Here is a 24218-nt window from a genome sequence, read left to right on the forward strand (position 1 = left end):
ATGTGTTTTCCTGTGGAGGAATCGGTTGACCTATGACCTTGCGATCAAATGTTTTCTGTTCCCATTGGAGAGGCACGTCTTTTCGTCTACTAATCGCACGGTTTTGCGGTGCGGTCGCAACACACAGACACTAAACTTATTACAGTGAACAGAGATGTCAATGAACGAAGGACAGATAATAACTATGCAAAAATAAAGAAAGTAAAATTTTCAGTCGAGGGAAGACTTGAACCAAGGACCTCTCGTTCTTCAGCTGCTCACGCTACCACGGGACCACGGCGCTCCTATGCTCACATTGTCCATTATGATGCTTATGTGGCCCATGGACTACTCAGTTTGTATATTTTGCTTATTTTTTCACAGTTCCACACAACTTCTTCCTGTTTTCTCAATTGATCTGTGTTCAGTTTATCAAGGCCTATCCACTGTGCCAACTTATAACTAAATCTGAGGGGGGGGGGGGGGGGGGGGGGGGGGGGGGGGGGTGCGATGGGGAGGTTCCCTTGTAAGTGTTACGACATAAATTGAACTGACCACAACAAATGTATCCCAAATGCAAAATATGACATAAGTAATTACCATACGAACCATATTATTACTGATACCTTTATTATCCACATTCCAAAAATACACTCTTAAGAAGAGAAGAAAAAAAAGTATTGAAAATGCTACCAAGAAGAAGGGACAGGATGATACATTTGCTCTGACATAGCAGAATCAGTACCATGGTACTAGAGGGAGCTGCAGAGGTTAAAAACTGCAAGGGAAGACAGACTCTGGGACACATCCATTCATGGCGGACCACAGAAAAACAGTTGGAAGAGAGACGACTCTAAAATGGGGAAAAAAGGTGTCAAGTGGTTTTACTTCTGTCAACGACTCACCTTGAAGACAGATGTACAGTTATCAGCCTAAACATTGGAAGAAGAAATAATACTGTCCCGGATGAATGCCCAAAAGATGATGGAGTATTCAGTCCATCAGGAAAACATCAAGAAACACATCCTAGTACATGCATAATGACCCACTTTTCTCTTCCTGTTCATTTTCACTGACTTGCAAATTGTTACTACTTTTAGCTCACAGCAACTGGCTTCATCTCAGTTTCTGATTTCCCGTATCACCTCATACGTTTCAAGACTGCTTGTGCTGCTCAAAGGTTCTACAGGGGACCCTTACAACAAACTTCAGTAACTCTCACACTTTCACCGTACCTAACAATAGCCATCTTCTATGCACCTTCACTGCTTCACTCAATAGTGTCTGATAATATAGTTCTTCCAATTAATAATGAATGTTTTTAATATAATTTTATGTTTTGTAGCAATCTATATATTGGCATACGCATGCTAAGACAGGAACCTAATAGTAGTCTGTTTGAAGTGGTTTAATTGTTTGGATAAGGGTTAGTTTTGTGTAGCTTTATTACTGTAACATAAATAAATCTACTTTCACTTTATTACTTTTTCATGTTTGTGCCTCTTCATACAAAAATCGTTGTCAATTTTCACCCAACTTAGGTCCACAGTTTTCTCGCAATCAAAGGACCTGCTACAGAATTGACATGATTCATAGACTGATTTTCCTATTATAAAAATTTATAGGAATAATTTAACACAATCTATTTTTTCCTTATACTGTTGATATCCCATCCTGCAGTTTCCATTACAAGAAGAATTTGGTAGTTATATAATTTTCATATCTTTTTCACCACGCCTTCAACAAATTTCTTTTTCATCTATATTCAATAACTGAAGGCCCTGTCTGACGTAACCACGGCCTTCAACAGCAACCACGGCTACCCACATTACAAGCACAGACTGCAAGTTACACGAGCTCTGGCTCCACAAGAGATACTCCCTTGACACACCCAGACGGCAGCAGTACAGCAATGGTGTATCAACCATAACTAGCTACCATTCATAACAAGGTGCTTTCACACAACCAAATACCCTCTGCATTCAAAACATTTTCAAATTTCCCGTACAAAGTATCCTCATGATACTTCCTTCAAATTAGGAAACTCCCCTGTGGCACCATCTCCGGTAATCGGTCCTTTTCTGGACAGATATTTTCATCTGCAGATTGATTCCTTCTCTGTTTTGTTTCATGTAGCTGATGCATATGTATGCACCTTCTCTGCATCCACTCTAGTTGATATACACGGCCACATTCCAGTGAGTAGAGATGGAAATCCTGATGGAGGGAAGTGAGATGCATTCCAACGGGCAGTCACATCCATGGGCAGTTATCAGGAGGGAGACACCCCTCGTCTGCAGACAGGGTACACAGGATGGTGAAGGAATCAGCTAATGCCAATTGCATAAGAAACCAGGAGCTGGCTCCATTGTATTTGTAGAGGGGGAATCCCTTCTTCTGTAAGGAAATTGTCAATGGGACTAGTCCGAAAGGCATCAATAGTGAGACGCAGCCCACAGTGGTAAACAGGGTCAAGTATTTTCAGAGTGGAAGGAGCCGCTGAGCCATAAACCTGGCTACTGTAATCTAGTCTGAGCAACACCAAAGCACAGTAAAGATGGAGAAGGGTAGCACAGTCTGCACCTCAAGATGTGTGGGCCAGTTTCAGCATGCATTTAGTCTTCAGGTGCCAAATATGGGGTGGCCACGTCAGTTTTTTATCAAAAATAAGGCCCAAGAAACGGGACTGTGCAACAACATCTACAAGCTGGTCCCCTAAATAAAATTTCTGAATCATGGTGTACAGCAGGAAGACAACTGCTTATAGATGTTGACTCTGAAATTATTGGTATATCTGAACACTTCTTAAATAAGGAGATAATTCTGAGGCTTCCTTTACCAGGATAGAGGTTGGCTGGCAGCTTTTCTAGGAGCTCTTTGCGGTGTGGGGGAGTAGCCATGTATGTGAAAAACAGCATCCCATTTGAGTCAGTTGATGTTTCAAAGTACCGCACTGAAAAGGTGTTTGAATGTTGTGCAGGTGTGGTTAAATTTAGTGGAGATAAACTTCTAACTGTTCTTATTTATAGATCCCCAGACTCCAATTTCACAACACATTACCTAAAGCTAGAGGAGGTTCTTGGTTCACTTTATATGTGGTGACTTCAATATTAATTGTATAAGTGATTGTGCAAGGAAACGATGCTGGTAGACCTCCTTAATTCATATAATCTTAAGCAACCATATTCTTTCCAACGAGAGTGCAAGGGAACAGTAGAACAACCATAAACAACATTTTTGTTCATTCCTCATTACTAGAAGGGCATTCTGTTAGCAAAAAGGTGAATGGCCTTTCAGATCATGATGCACAAATTTTAACTCAAAGATTTTTGTGCTGCAACACATGTTAAATATAGTTATCAACTGTTTAGGAAAGCTGATCCTGTTGCTGTAGAGACCTTTGTAAACCTTACCAAGGAACAAGAGTGGCAAGATGTTTATAGTGCTGATACAGTAGACGATAAATATAACGCTTTCCTCAAGACTTTTCTCGTGCTCTTTGAAAGTTACATTCCGTTAGTACGTTCAAAACAGGATACTAGCACAAACAGGCAGCCTGGGCGACTGACTAGAGGGATAAGAATATCCTGTAGAACAAAGTGGCAATTATATCAAAACGTTAGAAACAGTCAAAATCCAAATGCAGCAGCCCATTACAAACAGTATTGTAAGGTGCTTAAAAATGTTATTAGGAAGGCAAAAAGTATGTGGTATGCAGATAGAATAGTGAAGTCTCAGGATAAAATTAAAACCATATGGTCAGTCGTAAAGGAAGTGGCTGGTCTGCAGAGACAGGTCAAGGATATAGAATCAGTGCGTAGTGGGAATGTCTGTGTTACTGATAAGTCGCATATATGTACAGTATTTAATAATCACTTTCTGAAAATGGCAGATGAACTAAATGGAAACCTAGTCCCAACAGGGAGTCATACAGCGCTCTTAGAAAAAAGTGTTCCGAGACTGTTACCTGAAATGCTCCTCCATGATACTGACAAGAGGGAGATTGAGTTAATAATTAAATCACTAAAGACCAAGAACTCTCATGGATATTATGGAGTATCTAGCAGGATCCTGAAGTATTGTTCTATGTATGTTAGCCCAGTACTTAGCCATATCTGTAACTTTTCCTTTAGGAATGGTCGGTTTCCTGACCGATTAAAGTACTCGGAAGTGAAGCCACTTTATAAAAAGGGAGACAGGGATAATGTTGACAATTTTAGACCTATTTCTCTTCCATCGGTGTTTGCTAAAGTTATCGAGAAGGTTGTATATAAAAGGTTAGTGGAGCATTTAAATTCACATAATTTGCTGTCAAATGTACAGTTTGGTTTTAGAAATGGTTTAACAACTGAAAATGCTATATTCTCTTTTCTCTGCGAGGTTTTGGATGGATTAAATAAAAGATTGCAAATGCTAGGTGTTTTCTTTGATTTAACGAAGGCTTTTGACTGTGTTGACCACAAAATATTACTGCAGAAGTTGGACCACTATGGAGTAAGGCGATGCTTACAATTGGTTCGCCTCTTACTTCAAGAACAGAAAGCATAAGGTAATTCTCCGCAATATTGAGAGTGGTAGTGATGTTCAATCCCAATGGGGCACTGTTAAGTGGGGCGTTCCCCAAGGGTCGGTGCTGGGGCCACTGCTGTTTCTTATTTATATAAATGATATGCCTTCTAGTATTACAGGTGATTCAAAAATATTTCTGTTTGCTGATGACACCAACTTGATAGTGACAGATCTTGTGTGTAATATTGAAACAGTATCAAATAATGTAGTTCGTGAAATAAGTTTTTGGCTTGTGGAAAATAATTTGATGCTAAATCACAGTAAGACTCAGTTTTTACAGTTTCTAACTCACAATTCAACAAGAACCGATATTTTGATCAGACAGAATGGGCATATTATAAGCGAGACAGAACACTTCAAGTTCCTCGGCATTCGGATAGATAGTGAGCTGTCGTGGAAAGCCCATGTTCAGGATTTTGTTCAGAAACTAAATGCTGCTTTATTTACCATTAGAACAGTATCTGAAATAAGCCACAGTTCAACATGAAAAGTAGTCTATTTTGCATATTTTCATACGCTTATGTCGTATGGTATTATTTTTTGGGGTAATTCTTCTGATTCAAACAGCTCAAAAACAGGCTGTTAGAGCTATATGTGGTGTAAGTTCGAGAACCTCCTGTCGACCCCTATTCAATAGTCTGGGAATTCTGACATTGCCCTCACAGAATATATTTTCTTTAATGTCGTTTGTTGTTAGCAATATTAGCTTATTCCCAAGAGTTAGCACCTTTCACTCAGTTAATACTAGGCAGAAATCAAATCTGCATGTGGAATGCACTTCCTTGACTCTTGTGCAAGAAGGAGTGCAGTATTCTGCTGCATCCATTTTCAATAAGCTACCACAAGATCTCAAAAATCTTAGCAGTAGTCCAAACACTTTTAACTCTAAACTGAAGAGTTTCCTCATGGCTCACTCCATCTATTCTGTCGAGGAGCTCCTGTAAGAGCTGAAAAATTAAGTAAATTCCAGTGTTACATTGTTGATTTTCTTTATTTAAACTTACGACTTGTCGCCTGAATATGTTTCTTATATTTCATTTTATCTGTTTCTACTATCATGTTATAATTTCATGTATTGACTCGTTCCATGACCATGGAGACTTCTCCTCAATTTGGTCCCACAGAACAATAAATAAATAAATAAAAAATAAAAATAAACAAAAATGCATAACCCATATTTTGGAGGGAGAAACCTGGAAGCAATAGGAGACAGCCCATGCAGAGACCCATCGGATGGCACCTTGGAGCCGGTGCTCATCAGATGCTACCGAGTGGAGCTGCACCAGATGCACAAATCAACATATTCCGCCAGGATAACCAGAGACCCAACAGAGGTTACAAGCCCATTGATGGTTATAACAAAGAGTGTGACACTTAACACAGAACCCTGTGGGATACCATTCTCCCGAATCTGAGGGGTGCTGAGTGAAGTGCCAGCTCTAGCCCAGAAGAGCCAATGGGATAAAAACTTGCAGATAAAAATTGAAAGAGGGCCACAAAAGCCCCAGTTATGGAGGGTAACTAAAATGTGATGGTGCCAAGCCATGTCATGTGCCTTATGAAGGTCAAAATAGAAAGTGACATGGTGCTGGCTGTTAGTAAATGCCTGTCGGATTGTTGTTTCCAATCTGAGTAAATAGGCAGTTGAAGATCGTCCTTCCCGGATGCCACACTGGTACGAGGACAGAAGGCCCCGAGATTCGAGTACCCAGCATAATCAGAAGCCAACTATCCTCTCGAGCTGTTTACAAAGTACATTCATCAGGTTAACCGGGCCTTAACTGTCGAGGAATGTTGGGTTCTTCCTGGGTTTACGGACAGGGATAACTATACTATCCCATCATTGTGGCAGGAAAACATCCATGAGCCAAATGCGGTTGACCACATTGAGTAGATGATGCCTGTAGGTAATAACATCCAAGTGTCGGATCATTTGGTTGTGCATGGAATCCAGGCCTGGGGCCATGTCATGTGAAGAGGCAAGAGCCTGCAAGAATTTCCTTTCAGTGAAGGATTCATTATGGGGGTCAGCTTCGTGGGGGTTGAAACAGAGGGGTCTGTTCAACTCTGTGTTTCTGCCAAAAAAAGGTAGCAGGATAGGAATAGGACACTGAAGCTGTCGCAAGGTATGTCACAATTGTTCTGCAAAGACCAACGGATGTGTGCAGAGCACCCTGGAGGATAAGACCCTGGACAGTTGATTGTCGCTGGCAGCCCAGAAGGTTACAGAGCTTGGGCCAAACCTGCAATGAAGAAGCCTATGTCCCCAGGGAGGAAACATAGCACTCTCCGCATCCCTTTTTTCCTCTGCTTAATATGGGTAGTGAGCTTTAGCAAGGAGACACACTTAAAAGTGAGGAGACTGGTCTGTGAAGGGTGTCATTTAAATATTTGCAGTGCCCATCAGCAGTCCTAGACAGTAACTGCTACATCCTCGATCCACCATGGTACTGGTCCACAATGAGGGGGACCTGTGGATAGTGGGATAGCAGAGCCAGCAGCATGAAGAATAGTGGCAGAGACGCCCTGCATGATCGTATCAATGCCATTCGAGAGAGAGTTGCTGAAGTGCACAGCAAACACAAATAAAGGCCAATTGACCCTGCGGAAGGCCCAATATGGGGGCCTGCCTGCCTTGTGGTGGCAGGGGATGATAGAATCACAGGAAAGTGGTCACTGTCACAAATATTACCACTGGGTGACCAATGTAGGAAAGACACAAGAGCAGAAGATGAGATGGTAAGATCAATAACGGTAAAGGTGCTGTAAGCGACAATGAAGTGGGTAATGAATTAATGAGACACAAATCAAAGTCTGTAATAAGTTGGTCAATTAATTAGAAAACCCCTACCATCTAGTTGAACCCCCCACCCCCGACAGTGGGTCGAGTGCATTGAAGTCCTTGAGGAGGAGATATGGGGACGAGAGTTGCTGCATTAAAGTATACGGTTCAATGTAAGGAAGTGGCTTACCCGGCGAGCGATAGACACTGCAAACGGAGATTGCTGGGGTTGTTTGCACTCTAACCACTATAGCTCCCAGGCTCGTACAAAAGGGGGATGCAGTCACTAATGAAAATCAGTGCAAACCAAAGGGCAGTCCCCTAAAGATGCTATCCCAGGGCCTGCAAGGTTCTGACAGAATGCCCGATAACTACGAAACGTTGGAGAGTGGTCATCACGAAAGTGCATTCTTGAAGAGAAAGATAGAACACAGAATAGTAGGAAACAAGTGGTTATATTTTCCACAGGTGACTTAATATCCATTGCAATTCTACTGGTTTATCGTGTGGCAAGAGTCCAGGTGATACATAAAGAAGCTGAGGGGAGGTTATGTCACTTGGTCAGTAGTTGTCACCAACAAGGATGGGGTGACATCCATAAATCAGATGTAGAGTGCAGTTGTGAGGGGGAAGATGGCACCTCCAGGGGCACCAGAGAGAGGGAGGCAATGGGGGTGCGGGCACCTTGGCCTGGGACTTTGTTTCTTCTTCTGGAGGAGGACAGGGCACAGCGAGAGAGCAGTCTTCTGCAAGATCGCGAACAAAAAGAGAGTGAATGACCTCAGGGCACACAGATGGTGTGTCTCATGGCCAAGTTGTGGTGGTAGGCTTCCGGCCTAAGAGACACCCGGAAGGGGAGGGGGGGGAGAGGGGGGCAAGGGCCCCATCACCGACAGATGCCAAAGAAGGACACTTCTTCACCAGGGAGAGGTAGCAGTTCCCAGAAGGGATGGCTTTGGAACTGGAGGAAAGAGGAAAGTGATGCTGACTGCTTTCTTGGATTCCCCCAGCATGATACACCACAAGTACCTACCACAGGGTAAACAATTAGCAAAGGGATGTATGTGGTGCGAGAGAATGGGCTTGGGGGTCAACAGCAAATTGGTGCCTGCATCACGACAATGTTCCAGCCATTCCTTCACTTGACTCTCAATTTTTTGGTGAAAAACCAGATTCCTGTGCTTAAACAGGTTCCTTACTCTCCTGCACCCTGCGACTTCTGGTTGTTCCCAAACTCAAGAGGCCATTGAAAGGAATGTGATTTCAGACAATAGAAAACATTATAGCAGCAATGACAGCTGAGTTAAACTCCATTCCAAATGAGGCTTTTTCAGCATGCTTCCAAAAATAGCGCCACTGCTGAGAGCAGTGTGTGTAGTCCCAAGCGAACTATTTTGAGGGTGGTTAGATGTCCAACACCCTGGTTAAGCCTGTTCTCTCTTTCCCAGCCAACGGTTGGAAACCTTTCTAACAAACCTCATATAGCTACACATGCTCTGCTATACAAGTAGCTTTTCTGTATGTACTGCACCTCTAAAGTGCCCATTCCAAATACAGGAAATTATTCATCAATTTGTTGATTTCAGTGAACCCTGATTCTTTAAAGAATGAAACTCCCATGTATAAAATAAGCTTCCAGAGCTCCAGGCACTAACAGAAAGTACTGACGTACAAATTGTTATAGGTACTGAAAGCTGGCTAAAAACAGAAGTTCAGGTGAAATTTTTACATAGGACCTGATGGTGTTCAGAAACCATAGATTGAATACAGTTGGTGGTGGCATTTATGTTCCTGTTATAGTGGTCTACCCTGTAGTGAAATTAAAGTAGATAGTTTCTGTGAGTTATTAAGGGTCAAGGTTACACTTGACAACTAAAATAAATTAATGACTGGTTTCTTTTACCCGACCTGCCAACTCAGATGATAAGTTGCTGAATAGTTCAAAGAAGGCTTGAGTCTCATTTCAAATAGGTACCCACTCATACAATTACACTTAGTTGTCACTTCAATCTACACTCAGTATATTGGCGAAATAACAGGTTTTAAGTCAGTGGTAGGTGTAAAACTAAGTCCAAAATCATACTGAACACTTTCCTCGAAAATTATCTTGAACAAACTCAGAGTGTACAGGGCTGTGAAAACATACTCAACCTCTTAGCAACAAATAGCACCGAGCAAATAGGAAGCACTGTTACAGATACAGGGACTAGTGACCACAGGGTCGTTGTAGTGAGACTGGATACCAAAACACACTAAAAGAGACACAAATTTATTCCGAAAGCAGATAAAAATTCTGCTCGACGCCTTTCTCAGAGACAACCTCCATTCTTTCCACGCTAATTGTGAAAGTGTAGACCAGATGTGGCTCAAATTTAAAGAAATAGCATCAACACCAATGGATAGTATACCTAAAAAATTAAAAACAGGCAGAACTGATCTGTCATGGTACACAAAACATGTCAAAACACTGTTGCAAAAACAATGAAAAAAGCATGCCAAATTTAAAAGAATGCAAAATCCCCACGACTGACAATGTTTTACAGAAGCTCAAAGTGAGAACAAGTGTCGTAAAGGTTTGAAATGATGTGTAAAGTTTGTTGCAATTCACTAAGTGCTCTCATTATCAAATTCTGGGTGTATAATGACTGTATTTGTGTACGGTGTAAAACCATAAACCTGAGATCATTTAATGAGCAGATTATGACAGCATTAAGTTTTTAAATTTGGTCAGTAATTTTATAAAATACTGAAAATGAAACTTCCCTTGCCTTTAGAAGTCATTAGAGAGACAACTTTTAACTGAACTGGGACACTGTGAAGCATGAACCGCATTAACCATTTAGTAATGGCACACAATAGCCTTACTGCTGTGTGTGTTTATGAATACAATGTTGCAATGGTAGGCTATGCTTTCATTCTACCATCAAGGCCAGCAGCAAACACTACATCCTCTAGCTTTAATCAGAAACTGAAAGCAGCCTCAGAAACTAGCTGGTATGGGTTCCACACATTTGAGCAATAGTCTAGGACAGATCAGACAGGGGTTTTGTAAGCAATTTGTTCTGCAGACTCACTGCATTTTCCCTGTATACTACCAATGCATAAAAGCATGTCATCTGCATTACCTACGGCTCAGCCTATGTGAACATTCCATTTCATACACATACAAATTGTTACACTCGAGTGTTTGTATGAGCTGAATGCTTCCAGCTGTGACTCAGTGATATTGTAGTCATAGTGCACCACATTCTTCCGTTTTATGAGGTGCACATTTCTGAACATTTAAAGCTACCTGCCAATCTTTGCACCACTTCGAAGTCTAACTAGAATCTTGCTGAATATTTGTACAACTTTTTTTAGAAAGGTTTTTCATTATAGATAATTGCATCATCTGCAAAACTTTTGAGGTTATTATTAATGTTTTGTAGCACATTATTATTAACATACAACAGGAACAACATGAGCCTCAACACAGTACCAAGAGGCACACCTTAAATCATTTCCATATCTATCGACGAGGCCATCCAACACATGCTAGTCCACCCTACCAAGACTTCCTCAATGCATGTACCTGACTACCTTTACCCATAGCTTTCCCAATGTCATGTGAGAAGAGTTTGAATTGGGTTTCAAATGGCCAGTGCGTGCAGAGTCATTGCTAGTTGTCACGGAAGAGGTCATTCTGCCTGAGACACATTCTGAGATTCTACAACAGATAAATGTCAAATATGTTGGATGGTAGTTTTGTGGTTCACTTGCACTACCATTCTTATAGATGGAATAACCTTGTCTTTCTTCCAGCTCTTGGGCATTGTTTGAGAGATCTACAGTACATTACGGTTAAAAGAGGTGCTACATCAACTGCAAATTCAGTATAGAATTTTTGATAGACGTTACTTCATATCCCTGAAGTTTTGCTCAATTTTAGGGACATAAGCTGTTTCTAAGGCCTCTGACTCTAATATTCATGCTCCTTATTTTTGCTGTGGTTTAACCGGCACACTACTCATGGACTTTCCTTTTTAAAGGAAGATGAGATGAGTTGGTCGACGTTCTTAAGCTGGAAATCGTCCTGACTATTCTCAAACGATTGGCAGCTGCTGCTAATTGGTGTGTTGGAAGAGCTCCCAAGCGTCATGTACTTGAGATAATGGTACCAGAGGTACCTCAAATACTATCTTCTCCTGTGGATCCTGTCTCCTCTGCAGAAAGTACAGGATCTGTCATTACTCAATCACTTGACTGCAAGGGTGTGTCAATGGAAGATCTAGGCATCCTGCACAGGGTGGACAGGAACCAGGGAGGACTCAGGGTGTTGTATCAATCCCACTAACCAGCAAGTTTGAGGTGCTGACTTTCGCTGAAACTGAGACAGTGGGACTCACTTCATCTGTTTTGGGGAAACCTGTTTTTCCAGTGTCAAAAGGAAGCAAACACAAAAGGGTACAGGTGGGTCACTTAATTGTCGACAATTTAAACATATAGTGAATGACGGTAAACCCTAGAGAAATGGCAGCAAGGGACAGGAATGGACACCAGGTGCACTGAAGTGTGTATGCCTGGGCACCTGATTCACCATCTTTCAGCCACTGAGAAAACAGGATGCAACCAACTGCAGACTGTGGCACACATTGGAAAAATGATGCTTAGGTCTGGGCTCCAAGGTCATACTTGGGTCATTCCAGTGACTGGCAGAGAAGGTTGAGAAGACCAGCCTTGCACTTGGGACTTTCAATGAAGCTCACAATTTGCAGCATAATTCCCAGAACTGATTGTGGTCCTGGGGTTCTGAGTTGACTAAAAGGATTGAATCAGAGACTTCCAAACTTCTGTGACAAGCTACACTGCAACTTTCTGGACTCGCGTCATGGGTGGAGAACTATATGGTCCCCCTAAATAGGTCAGGTGTGCGCTACACGAGAGGCTGCTACTAAGGTAGGCAACTCTCTATTCAACCAGAAAACCAGAAATAATAGCTGTAGGAAACCAAGAGGTATCAGATCAAAAGAAATGCCTCCCACAGGTGAGACTTAAAATCCTAATGGCAAACTGCCAAAGCATTCAGAACAAAATGCCAAAGATTGAAACACTCTTGACACTCATAAATACTAGGTATAGAAAGCTGGTTGACACCTGAAATTGATGGCAGCGAGATTTTTGGGAAAAATTTAAGTGTATATTGAAAGGATAGGAAAATGGGAAACAGTGGTGTATTTGTCGCAGTAGACAAGAAACTGAAATCACCAAGTTAGAAATTGAAACAAGACTCAGTATTAAGGGTGGACACAAAATGATAATTGGATCCTTATATTACCCACCACACTCATCTCCTGATGTAACCGAAAACTTTGGAGAAAACCTCAGCTCACTTGCACGTAAGTTTCCCAATCATACTGCAATCACTGGTAGAGACTTTAATCATCCAACAATTAATAGGAAAAATTACAGTTTTGTTAGTGTGGGTGTGATAAGACATCCTGTGAAATGTTACTAAATGCCTCCATTGAAAACTACGTAGAACTGAGAGTCAGATACTCCACTCATAATAGAAATATATTGGATGTAATGGTAACAAATAGCCCTGACCTCTTTGAGGATATCCACTTTGAAACTGGTATCAGTGACCACGATGCAGATGCGGCAATAATGATTACCAAAGTACATATGATATCTAAAACAAGCAGAAAAAAATGTATGTTTAGTAAACTAGATAAAACATCAGTAGTGCATATCTCAATGAGGAATTTTAAACTTTCAGTACTGGGTAGGAGCATGTAGAGGAACTATGAGTCAAGTTTAAAAGAATGGTTTACCATGCACTGGATACGTATGTACCCAGTAGAATAGTTAATAGAGGGAGGGAAACTCCTTGGTATATAGTCACTGTAAAAAAAGTTTAAAGAAACAGAAAATACTGCTTTATACAAGTAAAACAAAGCCTAGGGATGTAGTTAGTGCAGAATGAAATGCATCTGGCTGTCAAGAGAGCAATGCACGACGCCTTCAAATACTACCATAGCAGAATATTGTTAAATGATCTTTCACAGCACCCAAAGAAATTCTGGTCATCTGTAAAAACTGTTAGTGGCACCAAAGTTAGGGGTCAACAGAAGCGTCCGATTCCACCACTCAGCTTTGAGCTGCGATGTAAGGCTGTTGTGGTGTGTGATGTCACAACGGCGCAGAATTTAGTTTGTGAGAGTGGCGTGTTTGTAGGTGTCGTTTTGATGTGATTGGTGGTGCTCTCTGGTGGTATGTGTTGTGTCTTAGGTGATGTTTTTGGTTTAGTTTGCATGTGTGGCATGTTTACAGGTGGCGTATTGTTGCGGTCAGTGGTTCTCTCTGGTGGTGTGTTTATGGGTAGCGTTTTATGTGGCATATGGGATTCATTTGTGTGGTAGCATTGCACATGTGTCGTATCGGTAGCGACTGTGCTTTCAGCGGAATATTTTTCAGTGAGTTAACGATTTTGGTTTTGTTATGTCAACGTTATTGTAGTTTTTTTATGTTCGCCGTGTGTGTTGTAGGTATGGATATGACTGACAAGGTCATGAAGTGTTTAGTGTGTCATGAAGAAATGAGGCTTACTGAAGTTCCGGCGTCTCGGACCAGGGACAGCTATATGTAGAGATGTCGCAAGGATAACAGATCAAGGGAAGTGTTCAATTCCATTTTTGATTTTCAAGGATTTTTTTTTTTGTAGGATTAAGTGTGGTGGTGGTGAAAGTTTTGAGATTTATAGTGTGGTATCGGTTGTTTCTGTTGACCTATATAGGTCAAGGGAAGTGATCGATTCCAGTGGATTTTGCGTGTAGTGGAATTTGGAAAGGTTGTAGGGGTCTTGTTATTTCAATGTTTTTTGTCGTTTGGTGTAGTGGTGTGTGTTTATATTTAGTTTGTCCCCACCCAAAAACCCCCAATTTCCCCGTTACTTTCATTATATTTTTGTAGGCATATCTATTTGGTGGTTTTCAATCTATTTTCGTGTTTGTTGTCATGTTTACGTGATGACGTCATAGGAGCGGTATGGGAGTTGTTGTGAATGGTCATTTCCGCCGTAGTGGTGATGTCATTGGTCAAAGCAGAGGGGTGGAATCAGACGCTTCCATTATCCCAAAGTTAGTGTCCAGTCCCTAGCAAATGAGAAAGGAATTCTTTTTTTTAGAGTAGCAAAGCAAAAGCTGAAATGCTTAACTCTGTTTCCAACATCCATTTACAAAGGGAAGCCTAGAAGAATTGCCCCAATGTAATCCTCGTCCAACTGAAACGACGAATGAAATAAGTATCAATGGCGCTGAGAGACAGCTGAAATAGTTAAAATTGAACAAAGCTCCAGGGCCCAACAGAATTCCTGTCAGATTCTATACTGAATTAGCCCCTCTTTCAACTGTAGTCTACCAGAGATGCCTCTAACAAAAACCCGTGCCCAGTTCTCAGAAGAAAGCACAGGTCACATCCATCTACAAGAAGGGTAGAAGAAGTGATCCACAAATCTATCAATTTGTTGTATAAACTTAGAACATATTTTGAGCTCAAACGTAATGAGGTATCTTGAATAGAACGACCTCCTCAATACCAGCCAGCATGGATTCTGAATACACCGATCACATGAAACCCAACTTGCACTTTTCTCACATGACATACTGAAAGCTTTGAATCATGGCAACCAGGTAGAAGCAATGTTCTTCGATTTCCGAAAAGCATTTGACTCAGTAACAAACCTACGCTTATTGTCAAAAGTACGATAATATGGGGGTGTCAAGTGAAATTTATGACTGGATTTTGATAGGAAGGACAAAACACCATGTTAATCTTGTTGGAGGGTCATCAGTAAATGTAAAAGTAACTTCGGGTGTGCCCCATGGAAGTGTGTTGGGACCCTTGTTATTCATGTTTGATATTAATGACCTTGTAGACAATATTAAAAGTAGCCTCAGACAGAATAACCTGCCAAAATTTGCTGCTGTTAGACCTCAAAAAAAAATAAATAAATAAATAAATAAATAAATAAATAAATAAATAAAAATTAAAAAAATAAAAAATAAATAAAATAAAATAAAATAAAATTTGGAGGAGGTTTAACTTTAGAAAGGCTGACTGATCGAGATTTGCATATTTATTGGTTGCCAAAGTGTCATCTATGGAACCAACACCAGAACAGTGCAACAACTACCAAAATATCTATACATCGTGATTGTCAAAAATCTTACGTTCCTAGGCTTACATGATATCAGACAGCCTTATTTACAGCATTCAGCAACTTATTTACAGAAAACCCTTTCAGTGAAGCAACTATAGAAACAGGAAACAAGCTCATTTCCTCTATAAGAGAGTCAAAACTGGAAAAATGGATTAAAACAATAGAAAACCTGGATCCAAAAAGAGACAGTTATAACACTTGGAGACTCTGTGCCACCTGTGCAATGTTCCAACTGAGATCACTAAACACACCAAAATATCACCACCAACCAAATAGCACACCAGCTACTGCTAAATGGCAAGCCCAGCCATAAATACAAAAAACCAAAACTATGAAGATGTGAGGAAGATGAGAATAACAACTCTTCACTTCCATCCACAATAGATGAATTACAGAAAGCTATTAAACAGAGTAATATTGGTGAGTCAGTTGGTTTGGACAATTTACGAACTGAGCAAATCAAGCACTTTGGATTAGCAACAAAGGAATGGATTCTCCAACTCTTCAATAAATGTGTTGATAGATGTAAAATTCCAAAGATATGGCAGAAGGGTCAAGTAACTGCTATACTGAAACCAGGTAAAGAATAGTCCAAAGAATTTTAGACCAATCGCATTACTGTGTCACATTTACAAACTGCTGGAGAGAGTGACTTTAAACCAACTCTCACATTTTATTATTGATACCTTGCTTATATCGCAGCAAGCTGGATTCTGCCCTGGTAAAAGTTGCACAGGACAATTACTCAGTTGGTTGGTTGTTTCGGGGAAGGAGACCAGACAGCGAGGTCATCGGTCTCATCGGATTAGGGAAGGACGGGGAAGGAAGTCGGCCGTGCCCTTCGAAAGGAACCATCCCGGCATTTGCCTGGAGCGATTTAGGGAAATCACGGAAAACCTAAATCAGGATGGCCGGATGCGGGACAATTACTCAGTCTTAAACAGTTTTAGAAGATGGCTTTGAAGCCCGTAAGGTGACAGGAGTGGTATTTATGGACTTGACAGCAGTGTACGACACCATCAACCACCAATTACTATTAAAAAGGTCTACAACCTAACCAAGGATTTCAGCCTCAGCAGGCTTAACGCCAATCTTCTACAGAATCGAAGATTCTTTATTAACCTCCAAGGACAGCACAGCTGATGGAGGCTACAGAAAAATGCCCTTCCTCAGGGAAGTGTGTTGGCTCCAGCTCTGTACAATATATATAGTAGTGACCAATCTATAGTCTCCAACTGCAGGAGTTTCTTGTATGGTGATGATCTCAATCTGGCAACCCAAAGCTCAAACTGTGATTCAATAGAAATCACCCTACAGAATGCTCTTGAAGATCTGTCAAAATACTACAGAATAAACCAGCTTAAACCAAAACCATCAAAGACACAACAAGTGTGTGCTTTCAATCTGAGAAATAGGGAAACCACCCACAAGAAAGACTGAATGGTCTGGGGTTAAATTGGAACACTGTGACACTCCAAAATACCTAGGAATAACAGTCAACAGGTCTCTAACATTCAAAACACATCGCATGAATTTCAAATCAAAAGTTCCCACCAGTCCAACGTAGTGAGAGAACTGGCCAGATCACAGTGGAGCAGCCAAGCTGAAATGATCCGAATTTCTGCAATGGCATTATGCTACTCCGCTGCAGAGTATACTTGCCCTGTTTGGTATAAGTCAACACATGCCAAACAGGTGGACATTGCCCTAAATGACACATGCAGAATTATAACAGGCTGTTTGAAGTCAACTACAGTTGATTGGCTCTACCACCTTGCAGGAACTGCACCACCACCTGTTCGAAGAAAAAGTAGCAGCAAACCGGGAAAGAATTAAACTGAAGCAGGAAAAAATGCATCCCATGCATGGGTAACAATCCTACGCACAATGACTAAGGTCAAGAAAAAGTTTCCTCAGAACATCAGAGAAACTAACAACCACTGATGAAGAAGTCAGGTTGCAACTATGGAGGGCTGAGACATCCCACCCTCCTGGTTGGAAAAGATTTTCAGAATCTTTACCCCCTGGTCATGGTGAGAATTGACCAACCTGGAAGTCCTTGAATACGCCGAGGTCAGGTGTGGGCAGAACACGGACTAACCTGGCAAAATCGGGATACATTGAAGGAAACAAAACTCAATGTGACTGTAGGAAAGAACAGACTGTTCAACATACGTTTCAGTATCAACTGTGTCCTGCAAACTGTACAGAAGACTATCTTCACCAGGCAACTGAAAATGCACTGCAAATGACCAAATTTTGGTCAGAGATTATATAAACTGTGTTGACCTGTCAATAATTGTATAAACAGTGTTTTTATGTATGAACGTTTCTGAGATGAGAATAATAATAATAATAGACTTTTTGCAGATGATGCAGTTATCTGTAATGAAGTATTATCTCAAAGAAGCTGCATAAATATTCAGTCAGATCTTGACAAGATTTCTAAATGTTGCAAATATCAGCAACTTGCTGCAAAAGTTCAGCAATGTAGAATTATGTACTCACTAAACGAAAAAAGGTTGTACCCAATTACTAGGCCTATAATTTCAATGAGTCATTGTTGGAATCAACCAACTCATACAAATACCTGAGTGTAACACTTTGTAGGGACCTGAAATGTATTGATCACCATAGGTGGTAAACTTCAGTTTATTGACAGAATACTGAGCAACTGCAATTAGTCCACAATGGAGATTGCTTACAAATTACTTGTGCAACCAGTTCTTGAATATTGCTGAAGTGTGTGAGAACCATATCAGATAAGACTAATAAAGGATATTGAACATAATGCAGAAAAGGGCAGCACAAATGGTCACATGTTTGTTTAATCTCTGGGAGAGCATCACAGAGATACTGAAGGAACTGAATTGGAAGACTCTTGGATGTAGACATAATCTGTCCCAAGATAGTCTATTAACAAAGTTTCAAGAACAGGCTTCAAATAATGTGTCTAGAAATACACTACGCTCCCCTATGTATCACTCACATAGGAACCGTCAAGACAAGAAATATTAGAATAATTACTGTATGAACAGTGGCATTCAATCATTCTTCCCACACTCCATACACGAATGAACTGACTGATACAATGGAATGTATCCTCTACCATGCACCTCACTGTGTTTTGTAGATTGATGATGTAGATTTCAACATGGAGTTCATTATCTGTTACGTGAGTTCCACTGGTTTTCATTCACATTTGCTGTGAATACTTCGCCGTTGATCACCAGTATTTTGATGGTAATCTGTGGGGGTCATTTCTTAGGATCTTAGAGTAGGCCTAACACTTCTGTCTCTGACATAAATATTACTTTTATTTTCTTGGTCAACAAATTTCTTGAAAGCAAAAAGAAGAAATCAAGACAGACATGACAGTATGACATCAGAATAGAAAGCCACTAACAAATCTGATAACAATAAACAATTTCACCTATGGTAGTAGTGGACTAACAGCGGGCAAAGTCTGTCCAGTATAAAGTGTGACACATGAGTAATGGACCTTACAGCTGCACTAAGCAGATAGTTAAAGATGCAACAATTTCCAGATCACAATGAAATACTATTACTCTTTCATCCAGCAGATGCAAGACACTAGTACACATAATTTTAAATGCTTCTTCCTGCAGTATGAAGATGGTGCAATTGTTATTTGGGCTTCTCATACAAACCCTACCTACGGTACTGAGAAAAATAACGTATCTACCAGTTAACTAACACACCAAATCTTAAAAGCAGATTTGAAACACACTAATTTTATGTTTCCATTCTTGAAGTTAAGAAATTAATGTCCTCATGTATTAGATAAAAATGTTACATAGCTTGATTTGTGGTCAATATGTACATGATATAACATAAATGATAGTGATTCTATTTAAAATTAAAGCATTCAGCTATATGATAAGATGCCAAGTACGTCAACAATATGGCAGTGACTGAATGGTACTCGCTCTGTCACAAAATATATGTGACACAGTGAGTACATAAAAGAGAAACACTGCCAAGCAAATTCTGAATGGAAACAGAATAGACTTAAGTAATGCCTATGCCAACAATTTGTGGCAATGCAGTTTGTTAATTTAAGAGGAAAACTAGAATATCAGCTCTTCAGAGTGTAAATGAATTTAGAAATAAGGCTATTTATGACAAAACAGCGAATTTTTATTTAAAAAACAATCTGATGTTCAGAAAGGCAATGATGGATAAAAAACCTTAAGAGTAATAAAAACTTACTCTGATATTCCTTACTGATGTCCGGAAAAAGACTGAAGTTTTCACTGCTGTCGTCGTCGTCTGTATCAGACATTATGAAGGCTCTTAAAACCTACAGAAAAAGAAAAGATAGTCACTTCTCGTACTCGTACGCGTTGTAAACTATAATACAGTATTTTATTGGTCCCCTTGTATCTTCTTCTGTTGATAAAGAGAGAGAGAGAGAGAGAGAGAGAGAGAGAGATGCATGACATCAACATTTTAACCTACAACTATTCAATATCGTGTAGCAACTTTGTATAACCTAAGTAAAATTGAAACTTTTAGTACGGCACCACACTTTTATTCAATATCAAAGTTTATGCAATAGGTCAGAGTATCTATACATTCGATTCTATTGGTTCACGAAAACAAATGTATACGTCAATAACAAAAGCTAAAAACACAACACCGCATACATATTCCCATATCTCGCGCGCTTAGTTATTGCTTGCTTTCCCACGCTGCCAACATACCAAGTACCAACCCTGTATCACAAAATCATAATTTCGTCTGTACTACCCACTAAGTATAGTTTAACTGTGATGCAGTCACATATATGCTAAAATTATCAAAATAGTTTGTTTCATATATCTCGGACCTGTGTTAAATAATACGGCGACTAACGAGTTTATCTGTTTCTTGTCCACATTTCATTTAATGGTACCTTTATGGAATAAACACAGGCGTGTAAATATCAACAAAAACATCGTGTTCATAATCATCATATGATGGTTAAATCGAAGATTTAATGCTTTCAGGCGCTAAATCACAATAAAAGCGTACTATGACACTCAAATCGAGCAAAATTTACAAAAGAAAATGCTGGTATCAAATAGTAGTATTGTTCTATACGTTTTCTTTCCATTTAACGTCACAGGTGCAGTCTCCCAAGGCGCTAGGTCATCGTACAGTGTTTGTGTTACAGACCCTGACTTTGACAATACTGTTTTAAAATGGTTTCAAGGCAGTTTATGAAGTCATGTTATATCAGATGGTAACGACATAACTGAACGCGAATGTAATTCAGAATCTGAACAGTGTGAAAGTGAAAACGACTTTTTTTGCCTTTGCATCTTTAGCTACAGCTTTCGTCTAGCAATGTAACTGGTCGAAACAAATATCGTCGAAACCTTCTCTCAAGCATTTTCAAGTGGCGGCAGCATATAGTGCGTTTAAAATTAGTTGCGACTTTTGACGTTTGGCTGACCGGAGAGGGACGTGACGCCGTTAACCAGTCAACACCATGACTAAACAGCACGAATGAGATGCATCAATGTTCGTCAGCTCTCGTCGTAACGTCGTATTTTATGAAACTGAAGTGTTGTGTAGTCGTCAAGGTATTTTGAACAAGTGTTTTGTGTTGGTGTTGCATTAATAACAGCAGTGCAGTACATCTGAATAAGAGATTTTCAATAAAAATGTTCGCGAACACGTTCATGGGTTGGGAAGATAACGTTGTGCTGCAAAACACTCCTCGGAATTCGACAGTAGTAATAGACAAAACGCATTACCACTCTATTAATGCACAAAGCTTCAACAACGCAGTGAAGAAAAGCGGATATTTTGCGGGTACAAAGAAATGTTCCGTGAGATAAATGTGAACCTAGCATGTATAAGGCGAAGATAATGGAACTTATAGTGCACAAGCCAAAACTTCGCGCTATCGGATCGACGAACTGGCTTACGGAAAAGGGAATAGTTCAATCAGGCTTCCTCCATATCATGCTCATTTATTCCGACAGAGTTTATGGACGTAGATGAAAAGTCCCGTGGTAAAAACAAGAAGTTTACACTCAGTGAAGTTCAAACGCTGACCAAAGAAGCCACTGAAAATGTTGCACGACAGGACTGGTCTTGATTTGTCAGCCTTACCAAGAAGGTACTCCAGGAGACATTGGTTCACGAAGGACTGTTTCAAGTTTTGACGATTACGTAACTTCTATTATTGCCTGTCAAAACACAGCAGAGTTCAGAAATGTTCATCTCATTACCATTCTAATGCAGTTGAAATTTCAACAGAATCCTGAAATAGTGCCTTATTAAACTAACAACTGAGTGCTAGTCATGTCAATATGTTATGAAACAGTCCATTCTTAGTATAAAAATAAACTAGTAATTTCTTCACTTATATTATCACAAAATCCACAGCAGTTCTCGTTTCACCAGCCATCGATGGCTCTAATTAATTAAATTATTTCATTGAAAAAACTCTAGTCGTCTGAATATCTCGATAGATACAGAAGTTTCGCATATTAATCTCACGGCTAAACACACACATCTTTGCGCGCTGTCATTTGCCAAAATTTTGTTTGGATATCTCAAACCATTTGAGATACGAGTAATATGTGAAAATTTTATTATAGTTTTTTCACTGACGCACGAGTTTGTCAGGGAGTGCTTTAAATACATGGAATTTTCTCGAAATTGGGAACAGACGGCGGTGTTCTTAAAAATTTAAAGAATAATTCAATATATCATCTACATTTAATACGCAGTAACATGTAACCTATCACGCACCAAACACAAATTCATAGCGATACCTATTTTTCTCTGCAAACTAAGAATTTCTTACAGTAGTTTACGTACTATCATGGAGGTAAAAATTTTACCTCCATGCGTACTATCGAAATTTCACAATAACTCTGATCACTAACGAAATGATAGCCGGTTCATCATAAAACTGGCGAATTAAACTATAAGATTTGCGAGAATTAGAGCTTATTACCGAATAGTTTCTTTAAAAACGTTCGAGAAAAAAAAATCGCAGATCTGCCAGCTTGCGCCGCTTTCTGTTCACGCTGTCAAGCGAGCCTGACAGGTTCCGCGCCTATAAGGTGGTGTTATACTGTCACATGTTGACGCGTTCAGCACACGCTGGCAACCATGCTTTCCTCCACTTGCTCCGTACAGAACTGTCAAAAGTCCCAACTTATTTTATATGCACTAAAACAGCATTCCTTCACCAACATTGCAGCCACCAGCTCCAGTAGGTGATCATCCGGATCCTCTTACTATTTGTAATTTGATTATGACTGTCAGTGTTTGAATATCGTATTTAAATTGATTAATGTAAAAATAAACAAAGAAAGGCCAGAAAATGATCCAGATGTTAAGTATGAAGTTGATTTATGTTGACTAAAACTTTTTTTCTTGCATTCATTCGCAGTGCTTTGGGTGTAGCGGAACCGAGAGCAGAAGTCGTTGCAGACCGATCGGAAAAACGCTATACATGCTGCACCAGTGACCCAGAGAAGAAGAGGAAGACGCCTTGTTTACCAATGTTACAATAAACCAATCTGCCATGGGAGTTGGCAGCCGCGGCGCAAATCGCACACCCTAGAATATTTGATTTATTATTGGTCCTGTAGATCATACAGTTTGTACAGCAAAGCACATCATGATATAGGACAAGTCAATTTGAAAAATTATGTTGACAAGGTATATGAAGAGAGATGACAGTAGTGGCACATAACTCACATAGCAGAATACATATAGGATATATAGACAAAGTATAAAAAATGTGGTGTGTGATGAGAGATGACAGTGGTGTATACTGCACATAGCAGAATACATATAAGAGATACAGACAAAATATGAGTAACAAACAATAATTAAATTATCTTACTACATAGAAATATCTACAACTGAATATACAGCTTATTACAAGTAATTAAAATATTGTGGTACATAGTTCACATAGCAGAATACATATATGAGATACAGACAGAATATAGATAAGATACAATAATTAAATTATCTTACTAAGTAGAAACGTCTACAACTGAATAAACAGCTTATTGCAAGTAATTAAAATTTTGTTTCAAGAAATTCATGTATGGAATAGAAACAGTGATTTAGTAGCAATTCTTTTAATTTAATTCTCATTATTTTTGGGTTTTTCATTGTTTTTATGTCTGTTGGGAGGTGGTTGTATATTATAATGCCCATACATTTAACCCCATTCACATATAATTTTGTGTTGTGGGCTATAATTTGTAACTGTGTTTTGTTTCTGGTGTCGTGTGTGGTGGTCTGCATTTCTGTTGAGGGTGTCCCAAGTGCTGTACTGTAAAACAAGCTAGTTCCCACATATAGAGGCATGGCAGTGGCAGGATTTTTAGCTGTTGAAATAGTGGTTTACAGTGTTCAGTTCTTTTTTTACATTTCTTTATTCTTATTACTTGTTTTTGTAACTTGAAAATTGTGAGAGAATCGGAGCTCTTTCCCCAGAAGATTAGGCCATAGCTCAAGACAAGACTCAAACAGGGCATGGTACACCAGCTTCAAGGTATCTACACTGGCTGTGTCTTTTAATGATCGTAATAGATAGCAAGTTTTACTAAGCTATTGTGACAATGCCTCAATACGTGGTTTCCAATTTGGTGTGTTACTGATGGTAAGTCCAAGAAATTTGGTGTCCTGCCTGTTCGTAAT

At 39.8% G+C, this 24218-nt stretch overlaps 1 protein-coding gene across 6 annotated transcripts in view; it reads right to left on the reverse strand.

The window, feature by feature from the left end:
* Window positions 1-20226, reverse strand: part of LOC124545044 (uncharacterized protein CG4449) — a 151186-nt gene extending 130960 nt beyond the window's left edge. The window contains exons 1-2 of one of the 6 annotated variants that reach the window (XM_047123831.1): window positions 20051-20226; window positions 19764-19854 (exon numbers count right to left, since the gene is read on the reverse strand). In XM_047123831.1, coding sequence (XP_046979787.1) covers window positions 19764-19836 — 73 coding nt within the window. In that variant the 5' untranslated portion in view covers window positions 19837-19854; window positions 20051-20226. Of the gene's footprint in view, window positions 1-19763; window positions 19855-20012 lie in introns of all 6 variants that reach the window. The other 5 variants (XM_047123829.1, XM_047123830.1, XM_047123832.1 and 2 more) reach the window with 5 other exon arrangements.
* Between the last annotated feature and the right edge of the window lie 3992 nt (window positions 20227-24218).

The sequence above is a fragment of the Schistocerca americana genome, chromosome 8, assembly GCF_021461395.2.
Source record: "Schistocerca americana isolate TAMUIC-IGC-003095 chromosome 8, iqSchAmer2.1, whole genome shotgun sequence".
Taxonomy (NCBI): domain Eukaryota; kingdom Metazoa; phylum Arthropoda; class Insecta; order Orthoptera; family Acrididae; genus Schistocerca; species Schistocerca americana.